The following is a 15,546-nucleotide window of genomic DNA, read 5'->3' on the forward strand; positions in this document are numbered from 1 at the left end:
TAGCCTCTTTAAGCATTGCAGGTTTCGGTTATGTGTGGAACATGTGACCTGAAGATCGTGGGTGGGATATAGAGAGGGGGGTGATGTGCATTATGGGATCAGTATTCATGAACTGAGGGAACTCTTGTGGGACCAGGTTGTAATATAAAAAAAAACAAAGCAATGTAATCCGGACAGCAGGGTATGTGGGTCTAAAATGAAGGGTTTTCTGTATCACTGTGAAGTATTTAAATAAATAGGTTTGCTGAATTGAATATCATGCTTTCTTTTTAGTGACAAAATACAAAGTTCAGGTTATCACAGGAGACCTGTGGAATGCAGGAACAGAAGCCAATGTCTACATGTGCCTCAATGGACAATATGGTGACACAGGATCAAGGCAATTGATAAGATCAAATAAGCCAACTCCATTCCTTAAAGGGCAAGTAAGTAATTAGGATTTTGTTCATGGTTCAGATCCACCAAGCGGCCACACACAGGTTCTAAACAAATTTTATTCTTCCACATGTGCCTGACTCTTAGCAAAACAAGATGTTTTTTTAACCCAAAGCAATGGAGATTATTCTCACCCCCATATAAAATACATGAAGCACAGTGTTCTTGTCTCCACAGCGATAATAAAGTGTGACTAAAGCCAAAAAAAAAATCATTTTGGATAGAGTAATGGAGGGTTATAATCTCTGTCAGTTCTTTTTTGTCATTTGTGTCCTACAGGGAAGATTTTCCTTCACTTCCTGTTGCATAGCCAAAACAGGAAGTGAGAAGACATCTTTCCATTATTAGGGACATTTCTGGGTGTCATCAGGGTCACCAAATTGAGTATCCTGACTAGAAGATTTCTCTTCTAATACTTTTTTGATGTCACCCCATTTTTTTTTTTTATATCTTACTTTTACTTTCAATGATAATGGTAAACAGGACAAATAGAGATGGTGAATCTCCCTAACGAAGGCACAGACAGCAAGAGGAAAAACAAATAATGGAAATCCATCTCTACTTTATCCAAAACTAAAAAAAGGTTTTGCCATTAGTTACACTTTAAAGCGGGAGTTCACCTGAAATTATTTTTTTAACATTAGATGGATGCTCATTTTGTCAAGGGGAATCGGGTATTTTTTTTAAAATCGAAGCAGTACTTACCGTTTTAGAGAGCGATCTTCTCTGCCGCTTCCGGGTATGGTCTTAGGGACTGGGCGTTCCTATTTGATTGACAGGCTTCCGACAGGCTTCCGACGGTCGCATACATCGCGTCACGAGTAGTCGAAAGAAGCCGAACGTCGGTGCGGCTCTATACGGCGCCTGCGCACCGACGTTCGGCTACTTTCGGAAAATCGTGACGCGATGTATGCGACCGTCGGAAGCCTGTCGGAAGCCTGTCAATCAAGTAGGAACGCCCAGTCCAGCAGCCCATACCCGGAAGCGGCGGAGAAGATGCATCTCTAAAACGGTAAGTACTTCTTCGATTGTAAAAAAAAACACCCGATTCCCGTTGACAAAACGAGCCTCAATCTAATGTAAAAAAAAAAGGTTTTTGGGTGAACCTCCACTTTAAGTACAAGAGTCAGGTGTTCCATACAATGATGACCCCCTAGTTAGCAATTTACAACATCCTTATTTCAAAATTTGAAGTCTTCAAGCACTAGAATGACATCACTACATGGGTAAGAGCCGGTTCACACTGGGGGCGACGTCCCATTCTATGCAATAGAACCGTTCTAATAGGAGCGACGCAAGTCGCTCCGACTTAGAAAAAGGTTCTTGTACGACTTTGGGGGCGGCTCGGGGCGATTTGCATTGACTTCTATACAGAAGTCATTTTGCTAATCGCCTCTGAAGTCGTCTTCAGGACGACTTGCAGAGTCGCCCCCGAAGTCGTGCCGCTGCAGAATGAACTGACTTTTAGTTGTCTCCATTTACTGAGCGATGGCTCCTAAATTGGTGCAGCCCCTGAAATGGAAGTTAAATATAACAATATACAGTGTAAGGTATATTACTTTAGCACCCCTGCTTTCTGTTTGCCTCTCATTCCCCTCAAAAAAAGTAACATTTTTTCATACGCAAAGTATTGCTTAAGAATTGGTGGAGGAGGCAAGTGTGGTGACCTTAGCGGTTCTTTGTGGGACCTTAGCGGGAAGACATAGTTTTAGGGTACACATAAAGATGAACCATATCAGCCCCAGAAGATTTTATGCCCTTAACCACTTCAGCCCCAGACCATTTTGCTGGTCAATGACCGGGCCACTTTATGCGATTCAGCACTGCGTCGCTTTAACTGACAATTGCGCGGTCGTGCGACGTGGCTCCCAAACAAAATTGGCGTCCTTTTTTCCCCACAAATAGAGCATTCTTTTGGTGGTATTTCATCACTTCTGTGGTTTTTAGTTTTTGCGCTATAAACAAAAATAGAGCGACAATTTTGAAAAAAATAATATGTTTTACATTTTGCTGTAATAAATATCCCCCAATATTTTTTTTCCTCAGTTTAGGCCGATACGTATTCTTCTATATATTTTCCGTAAAAAAAATCGCAATAAGCGTTTATTGATTGGTTTGCGCAAAAGTTATAGCGTCTACAAAATAGGGGATAGTTTTATGCCATTTTTATTAATATATTTTTTTTTACTAGTAATGGCGATCAGCAATTTTTATCAGTACTTCGACCTTATGGCGGACACTTCGGACACTTTTGACACATTTTTGGGACCATTGGCATTTTTATAGCGATCAGTGCTATAAAAATGCATTGATTACTGTAAAAATTTCACTGGCAGGGAAGGGGTTAACACTAGGGGGCAAGGAAGGGGTTAATTATGTTCCCTAGGTGTGTTCTAACTGAAGGGGGGGTGGGACTGACTAGGGGAAATGACAGATCGCTGTTCATGCATTGTAAGAACAGACGATCAGTCATGTCTCCCTCTGACAGGACCGGGAGCTGTGTGCCTGAAATGCGAAATGACGTAAGTTTACATCGTTTCGCGCAGCCGAGCCGACCTACCGCCGTAAAACGGCGGCGGCTGGTCAGCTAGTGGTTAATGACCGGGCCATTTTTTGCAATACATCACTGCATTACTTTAACGTGTGACATTATAAAATGTATGTTCTTTTTTTCCCCCACAAATAAAGCTTTCTTTTGATAGTATTTTGATCAAGACTGCGTTTTTTTTTTTTTTTTGTGTTTTACACATACATATCGTGTAAAAAATAAATAAAAAATCTCCTCATCAATTTAGGCCAATATCTATTCTGCTACATATTTTTGGTAAAAAAATCCCAATAAGCGTATATTGATTGGTTTGCGCAAAAGTTGTAGCGTCTACAAATATATATATATATTTAGGGCATTTTTATTTACGTTTTACTTGTAATGACGGTGATCAGCGATTTTTAACGAGACTGCGACATTGATCGGACACCTAGCTGACACTTTTCTGGTGACCAGAGACATTATTACAGTGATCAGTGCTAAAAATATGCACGGACATTGTACTAATGACACTGGCGGGGAAGTGGTTAACATCAGGGTGATCAAAGGGTTAAACTGTGTGGGGGGATGAGCTCACTGCATGGACACTCTGATCTGTGTTCCTGATTAGCAGGAACACTAGATCACAGTGTCCATGCCTGACAGAACAGCAGTCTGCTTGTTTACATTGGCAGACCGCCGTTCTGTCTCTGTGGGGGCGATCTCAGGTGGCCGGTGGACATCACGTCTGCCAAGTCCACTAATTGGCTCCCCCTGTTGCTGAGCAGCGCGTGATCGTGGCTTCGGCAGTGCACGCCACCCAGTTGCTATTGACAAAATCAAGTACAGGTACGTGATTTTGCCTAATTGAACCGTCTTGCCCATATTTAAGGCTCCATTTACACTTGTATGACTCTGGTGCAACTTTGATGCAATTTTGGATGGGTGCAACTTGGATATGACTTTGGCTTTGACCAGTGATAATGAACAACTGTTACATTGTATAACAGTCAGGTATGACTTTTGTAGCACTACCCCCGAAGGAGCTGCTGGTTTGTTTTGGGTGGCATGTTACCTCATGGCTCTTCCGCCGGCCTAGGGGTGTATGGTGCATATAGCAGTAACGGAATGTCCACGACAGGTGTCTTTTGCTGTGCTCTTTATTACCCAGTCCGGTAAAAACATTAAAACTTGTGATGAAGAGTAGAGGTGAAGTAGAAGTAGAAATCGCAGACTCAGGCGCAACAATAGGGAAACGGTCCTGCTTCCAACAATACTTTGTATTCTTCACCACTCCAGCCAGAGTGGGTATAGCGTACCTGGACAGGCCTCTCTCACTGACCTGGCAGCCAGAGTACTGCTCGAACTTGTAGGAAAGGTCTATGCCACAGACCCTCCTGAACTCCTTTAGATAATTTTCAGGTACCGACTGAGAGGTGACCAGTCTCTCAGTGTCCAGCTACCTTGATCCCTGGTGGTTTGTCGAGACCCTATTGGATCGCCAGCTTCTCATTGGCTCTCCTCAGAGGGACTCCCCACCGAACAGCTATCCCGCTTGGGATCTTCAGGATTGGGAACCCAGTCAACCACTTGGCTCCCTGCCACAGCTCAAATGTTCCGGACCAACATGGTCCCGGAACCAGGAACTCAGCGTGGCACGCGCACCCCAGCCTGGAAGTCCATTTTGCCAGGGTGCCGTGATGCGCAGTCACCCTAAAGGTGGGTACCGCACTCCGAAGAAGAACCCAGACTAATGGTGTCTGCCCCATAAATACCCTCCCCCAGCATGCACAGCGAGGCTAAACCCTCCTGATTGGCTGCTGGGGAAGAGCACCCAAACCTCGACTACACTGCTGCCACCCACAGTCCTGGGGTAGGAACTACACCCCAGTAACAATAGACAGCCCACAGCATGGGCTCCTCCATGCCTCTTATCAGTTTGGTTGCCCTTCTCTGCACTTTCTCCATTCCCCGATATCCTTTTTTAGAACTGGTGCCCAAAACTGAACTGCATAGTCCAGATAAGGTCTTACTAATGATTTGTACAGAGGCAAAATAATATCTCTCTCTCTGGAGTCCATACTTCTCTTAATACAAGAAAGGACTTTGCTCCCTTTGGAAACCACAGCTTGGCATTGCATGCTATTATTAGGCTTATGATCTACCAAAACCCCCAGATCTTTCTCCACCATTAATTCCCTCTTTTGTACTCCCATTAGTTTGTAAGATGCATGTTCATTCCTAACCCCCTAGTTGCTTTAAGCTGCTTTAGCATTTCCATAGACTTTTATAGGGTAAAAAGAAGTTTGGTGTCACATCCAGGCCGTTCTATCACACGAACAAGCTACACAAGGCACCATGGGGGTGGACAGGCTGAAAGAGGGGGGTTGCCCATTCTGAATGAGTACAAATAGAATGAATGTCTAAAAAGGGAGCAAACTATTGACCTATTGTACTAGCGGTTCCAGTCTGCTAGTGGACAGCACCAGAGTATATGAACTGTAAATAAACACTACATTATTCTACCACCAAATTGCTAAACTGTGACCTTAGTAATACCAACCTACCTGGATTGCTCTGGCAGTAAATTTTTCACTTTATATACAGAAATGTGTTACCGACAGACAACAATGCAAAGTGTAAGCAGATAGCTGTGTGCAGTATGCTATATATGCAGAACTCTGTACCTGACCAATCCATTTCACACATACTACCCTTATCTTATTATGTATAATTTGTATGCATGCAGGTATCTAGAAACATTTTTAATTACTTACAGACTATTGTTTAGACAAATGGAGCAGTAAGTCCCCTATTAAACTTTTGGCTACAGTCAATTTGAATTTGGTTCCCCTGGCTTCCAGGATTAAGATTAAGATCCTGTTGACAAAATTGTGCTGCTGTTGGAATGATGATGTCTGGCAATTATGTGACTTCATTTTAAATAATTGATTACAGTAGTATAACTAAATTGCTTTTATTGTAATTAAATAAAAAAGTAATTTTTATAATCCAAGTGAATGTCAAAACATTTACAGTACATTTTAAAACGACATCACCAGTTATACAAACTATATTAGACACTTATTTAATAAAACTTACTTCTTAATTGCTTTTGTTTAGACTGATACTTTCTTTATGGAAGCTGTTCATCTTGGTGAGTTACACACAGTCATCATAGGACATGATGGACTTGAACCAGGTAAGGATCGGTTCACTATTAAATTCTATAGTATCAGTTTTGTACAGCATAGTTAAAGTATAGTAGTAGGATCTTTGAGAACTTTTTTGCCAAGACTCCAGTGACAGTTTGCTATGTGATGTGTAGGTAGGTGCTGGGTTACAGCAATATAGAGATGGAGATATTGCTCTTTATTCTTCTCTCCCTTTACTGAGATACTGATGCTATGCTGCACCATCCTCCTCGTCAGGCTTATCATCCCAGTCACCCTTATGCCTTGTACACATGATCAAAATTTCCGATGAAAAAAGTCAGACGGAATTTTTTCATCGGATATTCCGACCGTGTGTGGGCCCCATCGGACTTTTTTCCATCAGAGTTTAGAAATAGAACATGTTTTGTTTTTTTCCAATAGAAAAAATCCTATCGGAAATTCCGATCGTCTGTGTGGAACTTCGACAGAGAAAAAAACATGCATGCTCAGAATCAAGTCGATGCATGCTCGGAAGCATTGAACTTTTTTTTCTCGGCTCGTCGTAGTGTTTTACATCACCGCATTTTGGACGGTTGGAATTTGATCTGACAGTGTGTATGCAAGACAGCTTGAACAGAATTCCGACAGAAAATTCCATCGGATTTTATCCCATCAGAAATTCCGATCGTGTGTACAGGGCATAACCCGACTTTTTGCAGAAGTCTTTTGTCTCTTCACATGACACACAGTGGGTTAATTACAAAAGCTTGAGGCTACAGGGCAGTTCACAGCAGGGGTCCGGTGCATCCCTGTTCACCGTTTCAGGTCTGATTTCAGTCTAAATCTTTGGCTGAATTTGGACCTGAAACAGACCAGAAGATGCACAGGACTCCTGTGCAATTCGCTCTGGAGATGAGTGAACCGGCTCCATAGAGAGCCGGTCACAATCTCCTGACATGCCAATTGTATGCAGGGAAATCCACATCCAAGTCGCAACAGTGTGAACCCAGCCCAAGAGTGCAAAATCTGGTGCAGCTGTGCATGGTAGCCAATCCGCCTCTATCTTCAGCTTGTTCAATTAAGTTTTCACAATAAAACCTGGAAGCTGACAAGTTTCTAAACAGAGCTGAACCTGATTTTGTACCCCACAGGGTCTATTTCAGATCTTTCCAGATGCTGCGCAGTCTTCAATGATGCAGAGAGCAGGGTTGTCATCTAGTCCATGACATCCTGTACTCATAGCATATCCTCAGTCTAAAAAGTTTAATAATGCTAGACATCCTACAATCAGGAAGACTGATAACTTCCGAGGGGAGAAAAATATTATCGTAGGGGCCAGCAAAGGAGAGGAGATGAGTACTGCAGCCAGAGCTGCTATTTTCATTTTACACCCCCAGACAGAGCTTAAAAAATGGGCCCAGATATGGAAACTAATGCCTCGTACACACGACCAGTTTTTTAATCTGGAAAACTGCCATGACAGCTTTTGGCAGGGAAATCTGGCCGTGTGTCTGCTCCATTGCAGTTTTCCCAACAGGAAAACCGCCGGGAATCCTGGCGGGAAAAATGAATACGTGTTCTCTTTTTTCCTGCCGCGATTCCTTGAGGTCTTTTTCCTGCCAGTTTTCCTATGGTAAACACTGCGGTGGAGCATATACACGTCGGCTTTCCCGGCCAAAGCTCTTATGGCAGTTTTCCTGTTAGGAAAACCAGCCGTGTGTAGGGAGAAAAAATGCTGCGAGCAGGTTCTCGGCTTTCCCCTTGGGTTTCCCGGCGGTAAAAGTCCACTGGGAAACCCGTACATGTGTACGAGGCATAAGAGTTAATTATAGCTGATCTAGAAAGTTTGCTCTCTCTTAGGTATCATTTGACCAGCCATATTTTGCATACAGCTATGTGAATGTCATTTTGATGCAGATTATTTAGATTCAAATTTGTTCAGTTCCTAATTTATTCAAGATGACTAAATCAGCTTTGCAGATGTTGTTTTAGAACAAATGAACTGATATTTCAATTGCAAGTGGTTCTTTGTGCCAAGAGTACTACTCTCTATAAAAGGTTTTAAAAGGCTTTTCATAACACCTGCACACATTCAGAGAAATCAAGTTTCATTATTAATGGGCTTTTCATGGTCTGTACACATTATAATTATCCTTATTTTATTCTTGCTAGGCAATGGTTTGTACCTGGAGAAAGTCAATGTTTACGATGAACTTAAGGACAAAGAATACTCCTTTTTATGCTACAGGTTTGAAAAAAAAATCTCTAAGTTTATTTTTAGTTTCAGTTTTATTCTGTTGCTGATTTTCCACAGTTTGTATTAAATTATGATAACAGAAGGTAAACCGACTTTAGAGTCTCCACTCCGGCATATACGTCCCTCATTCTGTTCATTCCACTGAGGGTGCGAGACCTGGAAGACCAATCAGACAGCACTTACCGGTATGTCAGTGTACAGAAACTTGCCCATGTTTCGGAAGCCCATACTTTCATACTTAAATGTCTGTTGTCAGTCACTACCAAATAAGTGTCAATAATCAATGCATACAAGCCCTAAATCTGTAAAAACATTAGTCTATTATTCGATTTATTACTGTATTTATCGGCGTATAACATGCACAGGTGTATAACACGCACCCTAACTTTAAGAGGGAAGTTTCAGGAAAAAAACGTTTCATAGCCCTTGCGTATAACACGCAGGCACTGTTTTTCCTCTATTTTCAGGGTAAAAAGTGAGTGTTATACGCCAATAAATACAGTGGGCCAGATTCCTAAAAGAGATACGACGGCGTATCTCCTGATACACCTTCGTATCTCTGAGATACAAAGGTCGTATCTATGCGCCTGATTCATAGAATCAGGTTACGCATAGATCTCCCTAAGATCCGACAGGTGTAAGTGACTTACACCGTCGGATCTTAGGCTGCAATTCTAGGCCAGCCGCTAGGTGGCGATTCCATTGCGGTCAGCGTAGAATATGCAAATGACTAGTTACGCCGATTCACGAACGTACGCTTTGCCCGTCGCAGTAAATCTACGCCGTTTCCGTAGAGATACGCGGCGTAAAGATAAAGCTGCCCTCTAGGTGGTCTAGCCAATGTTAAGTATGGCCGTCGTTCCCACGTCGAAATTTGAAATTTAACGTCGTTTGCGAAAGTCGTCCGTGAATGGCGCTGGACGCCATTTACGTTAACGTCAAAACCAATGACGGAGCATGCGCAGTACGTTCGGCGTGGCGACGCGCCTAATTTAAATGGTCCCCGCCCCATTTGAATTAGGCGGGCTTGCGCCGGGCGGATTTACGCTACGCCGCCGCAACTTTACAGGCAAGTGCTACGTGAATCTGGCCCAGTATGTTTTTTAGATATGTATAGCTTTTATGGTAGTAACGTTGAGCACTTTTTATTTTTGTGATTGTAATACATTGAGAAACAAGTAGAAAAGATTAAACAGCAAAAACTGGTTCTAATTTTCATGACAAAAGTCAGAGAGTGACTATAGTGAATTTACAATTAGTTCATATTTTGAGCTAAATTATTGTTAATTTACTACATTTTACCCAGAACAAATTTTTATTGGGCTGGAATTGGTACACAGCCGATTCCAAAAAATAAATAAAGTATTACATTTATTTTAAGATATCTAGTATCAAAAGGGTTAGTTATCATATTGGTATATTCCTAGCATAGCACTGTGTCTAAATATGGCCATGACAAATTACAACAATTAAAAGTAACACATTTTTGCTATTTCAAAAAAAATATAAGTGTACGCTGAGATTTTTTTTTTTAACGTATAATACAATAATGACTATACAATCACATAGATGCTTCTTACACAATGCAAAGACAGTCTTTTTGCTTGGTAAACCCATTTAGCGACTGTCAGACACTTTTTAAATTAGTAAGACAGTCCTCCTTTACAATTTGCTGGAAGTAGTACATGTGTACTGTATACTGTTTGCCTCTTATTTGAGCTGTCAATAAAAAGAACTTCAAGAGTTCTTATTTGCTTCTTTACTGATATCAGGATATCAGACAATAATGAACATCACAAAGGCATTGTGCTTGTAAACTTTTCATTAAAAGAACATTTGAAATGCAAAAATCTTTCATATTCTGGCACGACTCAGAGAGCAGCTAATGAAATCTCGCTAAGGATTGTTGTTCCGTAGTTTAATATTATGACATTATCTGTAAATCAGCACGGATTTATATTTTGTCATGCAACATCATTTGTTCAAATTTGTGACAAGAAAAAATAGTGTAATAATTTTTATGTCCATACAATTTCCTTCTTGTTTCTTTTTAAATTCTTCTAAATTGTGAAGTATTTTGTTGGAAAATAAACATCTGTTTAAATTTTTGAAACAAAGCGTCCCCCTTTTTCTAGCATTTACACCCCTCCTTACAATTGTAGTTGAATCAGGTGACACCACGTAGGAGTCAATTTAGTGAGTGTTTAAGTTCTCAATTTGTGAAAATTACATAGCTACAATATTTTGTATTTTTTTTGCATGGAATGGACATTTAACTTAAATTTCTCAACAATATTGACTTAGTATCTCAAAATGTGGTATCTTATCACCACCATCAATGGCTAGGTTTCCTGTCCTCCACAGTAGACACCACATAGTATGTAATAGTTGACAGCATCCAAAAGGTAGCAGCATTTTAACACCTTAAAACTAGACACGTGCGTTTTGTTTCGTTACGAATTCGAATTCGGACAAATTTTTCATTATTCGGAGATTCGGATGCATCCGAATTACAAAATTAACGAATTTAAACAAATTCGAAAAACGCGAACGAAATTCGAATTCGAAACGATTCTAATTGAATTCAAAAACAAATTCTATTCTAATTGAATTCAAAAACAATTCGAATCAAAAACAAATTCGAATGAAAATTGAAAGCAAATTTGAATCAAAAACTAAAACATATAAATCGATTTCTAAAAAAGAATACAATAAAATAGAATATAAAATAATAAAACAATAGAATGAAAATCAAAGAATAGTAAAGAACAGAATAGAATTTAATAGAATTAATCAAATACAATAATACAAATACAAATGCATACAATCAAATTCGGTTGAAATAATTTCCAATCCGGTGGAAATAATTTCAAATCCGTTTGAAATAATTTCAAATCCGTTTGAAATAATTTCAAATTCGGTTGAAATAATTTTAAATTCGGTTGAAATAATTTCAGATTCGGTTGAAATAATTTCAAATTCGGTTGAAATAATTTTCAATCCGGTGGAAATAATTTCAAATCCGGTGGAAATAATTTCAAATTCGGTTGAAATAATTTCCAATCCGGTTGAAATAATTTCAAATCCGGTTGAAATAATTTCAAATCCGGTTGAAATAATTTCCAATCCGGTTGAAATATCATCGAATTTGGTTGAAATATTAACAATAGCGGATGAAATATTATTGAATTCTGTTGAAATATTTTAAAATCCGATCAAAATATGATCGAATTCAAATTCGGTAGAAATATTATCGAATCCGGTAGAAATGTTTTCGAATTCGAATTTGGTCGAAAACGATCGAATTCGACCGAGTTTTTCTAATTTGGTCAAACGATCGAATTTGACCGGATTTTTTCGAAAACGATCGAATTCCGAAAACGAATTTAACAAATTTAACGAATCTAACTTAACGAAATTAATTAAATAACGAATTAAAACGAAACAAAACAAATTGTTTCCTTTTAAGCATGTCTACTTAAAACCCATGAGATAATCCTTGTGTATTGACATACAATATATTGCAATTCAGTTTATTTGTGAAATTGAAGATTTTTTCAACTGGAAAAACATTTGAATGGTAAAATGAGTACACACAAAATGCAAATGCAGAGGTAGAAAGCCTTTGGCACTGCAGCTGTTGTGAAACTACAAGTCCCATGAAGCACTGTAAAACGTTTACAGCCACTGACAAGACTTCTAGAGACAGAGGTATGGTAGGATTGTAGTTTCACAACACCAGGAATGCTGACTTTGCCCACTCCTTCATTAATGTGTTATACATGTGTTAGAACTCAATCTATTAATTTTGGGTGGAGAGTAAGGGGGGCAATTGATTGTGAAAATTAAGTTTTGGATATGCAGTTTAAATAAAAAAAGTTCACTTTAGAGTAAATAGTCACTAGAATGAAAACCTGAAGATAACCACCTGTAAGGAAAATGCTTATCCTGTCACCTGCACTGCCTTTGTTCCTTCTCTTGAGGAGTTAAAGGGTTAGTAAAGGTTCTTTTTTTTTTTTTTTTTTAAATAACAAACATGTCATACTTACCTCCACTGTGCAGTTCGTTTTGCACAGAGTGGCCCCGATCCTCATCTTCTAGGGTCCCTCGTCGGCTCTCCAGGCTCCTCCCAGCAATAGCTAACCCTCTTCTGTGAAGTGCTCTCTCAAGGGGGTTAGCTTTCTGTCGCGCTCCCGTGACACAGTCGACGGCCATAGCCGCCAAGTGTATCACTCGGCCCCGCTCCCGGCACGCTGTGTCATTGATTTGATTGACAGCAGGGGGAGCCAATGGCTGTGCTGCTATCAATCATCCAATGAAGAGCCGAGAAGACCGTGACAAGAAGCCAGCGCATTCACGATGTGGGACTTTTTGAGGGCTCGGGTAAGTAAACGAGGGGCTGGGGGGCTTGTAAGCATAAGACGCATTAAGGTGAAAAAACTGAAAGCTTTACAACCCCTTTAAGGCTAAAGTTTAGATATTTCATTTTTTACATAGTCACATTGGTCCAGCTTAGACAAATGTAAGTATGTATAGGCCATACTTGGAAGATTCTACTGGAAGCTGGAAATTTCTGTAATAGGCAGTGCTAGTACAGTGATGGTCGCTAGCTTCCGGGCCCCATATGAGCAGCTGCCACGCTGCTTACTGAACACAGGAGATAATGTGCTAAGCACAGGCATCATTCAGATTCACATTGCATTTTCTCGAAGAATGCAAAGAAATCTTGAATTGGATAAGGTGGAGACCATGATATCACTGTCCCACCTACCCACCTTATCCAATCAAAGAACACTTTACAGAAAATGCAGTGTTCCCTGAATGACACCTCAGCATGGGACTCTGAAGCTAGTGGAGATCATTGTAGTAGCAATGCCTACTACAAATCATTTCAAACTTCTACGGGGATCCCACATGTATAGAACACAAATTCACACTGGTCCAAGATGTAAAAATGGCCATACCTCAACTATATATTGTGTCACCGGCGCTCATCTATAGTTTTGAAAATAGTGATCTGCTGCAGTTTCAGTGAACACCTCTAAAAAGAAGAGAGGAAATTATAAAAAAATGTTTTTTATATGTATGTACATATAATTACTGCGCTGATTCTGTGCAAAAAATATAAATATACAAATATATATATAAAAATATATACTATAATACACCTGCAGCTTTAAAATAAATAAATTAATGGATAAATAAATAGATAACAAATGTGCTCAAGCAAAAAGTGATCCAACCCATGAAATTATATTATATCAATCAATAAATAAAAAGTGCCAAACAACAGTCCAATTATCTTTAAATAAAAATGGATACAAATTCCAATAGGGATACCATAAGAAGATCAATCAAATATTTGTGACTTTTCACCCGTTGTGTCACCACCACCTCTTTATAAAATATGCGCTCACCAGACCAAGATGTAATTAATGCCTATAGCAATATAAGCCAGGGATGTTTCTCCTCGTTCCACAGCACTCCTGCTGTTTTTTTCTTTCCCAAATAGGTTTCAGACCAAGGTGTAGTAAATGCCTATAACGGTCTCAGCCTTCTGCTGCTTTCATTCCACAAAAATAAAAAGCCTGATATGGTGTAGTACGTTCAATAAAAGGTTGCGGGTTTATTCAGAAAACATAAAAAATTTGCACTCACAATAAGCTACAATGGAATGGTTTAGATCAGTGGTTCTCAACTCCTGTCCTCGGGACCAACTAACTGGCCAGGTATGCAAGATAACTGAACTACATCACACGTGATATCATTTACTGCTCAATGATTGCAGTATTCTAGTCTGCATCTCCCCAAGGTAATACTTAAAATCTGGCCTGTTGGTGGGTCCTGAGGACAGGAGTTGAGAACCACTGGTTTAGATCAAAGCATATTCATGTGTTAGAATGGGCCAGTCAAAGTCCAGACCTAAATCCAATAGAGAATCTGTGGCAAGACTTGAAAATTGCTGTTCACAGAAGAATGGGCAAAAATGACACTCTCTGGATGTGCAAAGCTGGTAGAGATATACCCAAAAAGTCGTTCAGCTGTAATTGCAGCGAAAGGTGGTTCTACAAAGTATTGACTCAGGAGGGCTGAATACAAATGTCCGCCACACTTTTCAGATATTTTTATATATATAAAAAATGTTAAACACCATTTATAATTTTCCTTCCACTCCACAATTATGTGCCACTTTGTGTTGGTCTATCACATAAAATCCCAATAAAATACATTTATGTTTTTATTTATAACATCACAAAATGTGGAAAATATCAAGGGGTATGAATACTTTTTCAATGTACTTTATATCATACAGTCAAAATAATATAACATAAGAAAGCCCCCGTAGTGGATAACACCAGCGTACTCAAACTGTAGGAGTCCATACAGGGACCCAATAAATAGAGTCCCAGAAATCTCCTCCCAAGGCAGACATGGAAGGCATAAGTGGAGCACAATTCCCCCATTGAGCGGATTTATTAATCACCAGGGGGTAAGCTCCCCCATGTTTAGTGGTAGAAGTGTCTTCACATATCTACCAACATATAGATAGAGTACCAACCCTAACAGCTAAAACTGTAGGTAGATATAGGCCAGAGGGGAGAGCTAGAAGAGCACTAAATGGTCCAACAGGATCTCATTCGCTAGGATGTTTTTTCAAGGGTTCCTCCATAAGTAGAGAGTCTAACTACTGCTTCTACAGTTACATAAACCTACAGAAGGGAAATGATGTCTGTCCACTAAATGGAGGGCATGCAAAGAATTATAAGCACAAGAGAAAAAAACAAATAACATGAATTTGGGGACTTGGTAGGCCACAATGAACAACCCGTTTACATCTGAATCATTCAGCCCCTCTTGATCACAGGTAATGGTCTTTGACTTTAAATAAAAAACACAATGTCAGTAACTCAGCTCTGTATTCTTCCTAGATGGCTGGATGAAGGAGAGGATGATGGGAAGATTGTCAGGCGTTTGTCTGTGTCACATGAAGCTGACCTTCCGGCCAGTAAGCAACCAAATAAAAGCTGCTTGTTTATGTAATGTAAGTGGGTAATTCTGATCATTAAACAACTGTTCTTCAATCCACAGGACAAGAATTTGAACTAAAGAAAAAGGAAATGGTATGGAACTGTGTTAATAATTAATGCCATTCTAATTTATTTAATAATGTA

The 15,546-nt window shown here is 39.7% G+C and overlaps 1 protein-coding gene across 1 annotated transcript in view; it reads left to right on the forward strand.

Moving 5' to 3' along the window:
- LOC120940997 (lipoxygenase homology domain-containing protein 1-like) overlaps positions 1-15,546 on the forward strand; it is a 470,937-nt gene that overhangs the window by 111,412 nt on the left and 343,979 nt on the right. Inside the window, exons 7-11 of the mRNA XM_040354208.1 lie at positions 274-425; positions 6,086-6,164; positions 8,290-8,365; positions 15,304-15,380; positions 15,464-15,495. Coding sequence (XP_040210142.1) covers positions 274-425; positions 6,086-6,164; positions 8,290-8,365; positions 15,304-15,380; positions 15,464-15,495 — 416 coding nt within the window. The remainder of the gene's footprint in view (positions 1-273; positions 426-6,085; positions 6,165-8,289; positions 8,366-15,303; positions 15,381-15,463; positions 15,496-15,546) is intronic.

The sequence above is a fragment of the Rana temporaria genome, chromosome 5, assembly GCF_905171775.1.
Source record: "Rana temporaria chromosome 5, aRanTem1.1, whole genome shotgun sequence".
Lineage (NCBI taxonomy): Eukaryota > Metazoa > Chordata > Amphibia > Anura > Ranidae > Rana > Rana temporaria.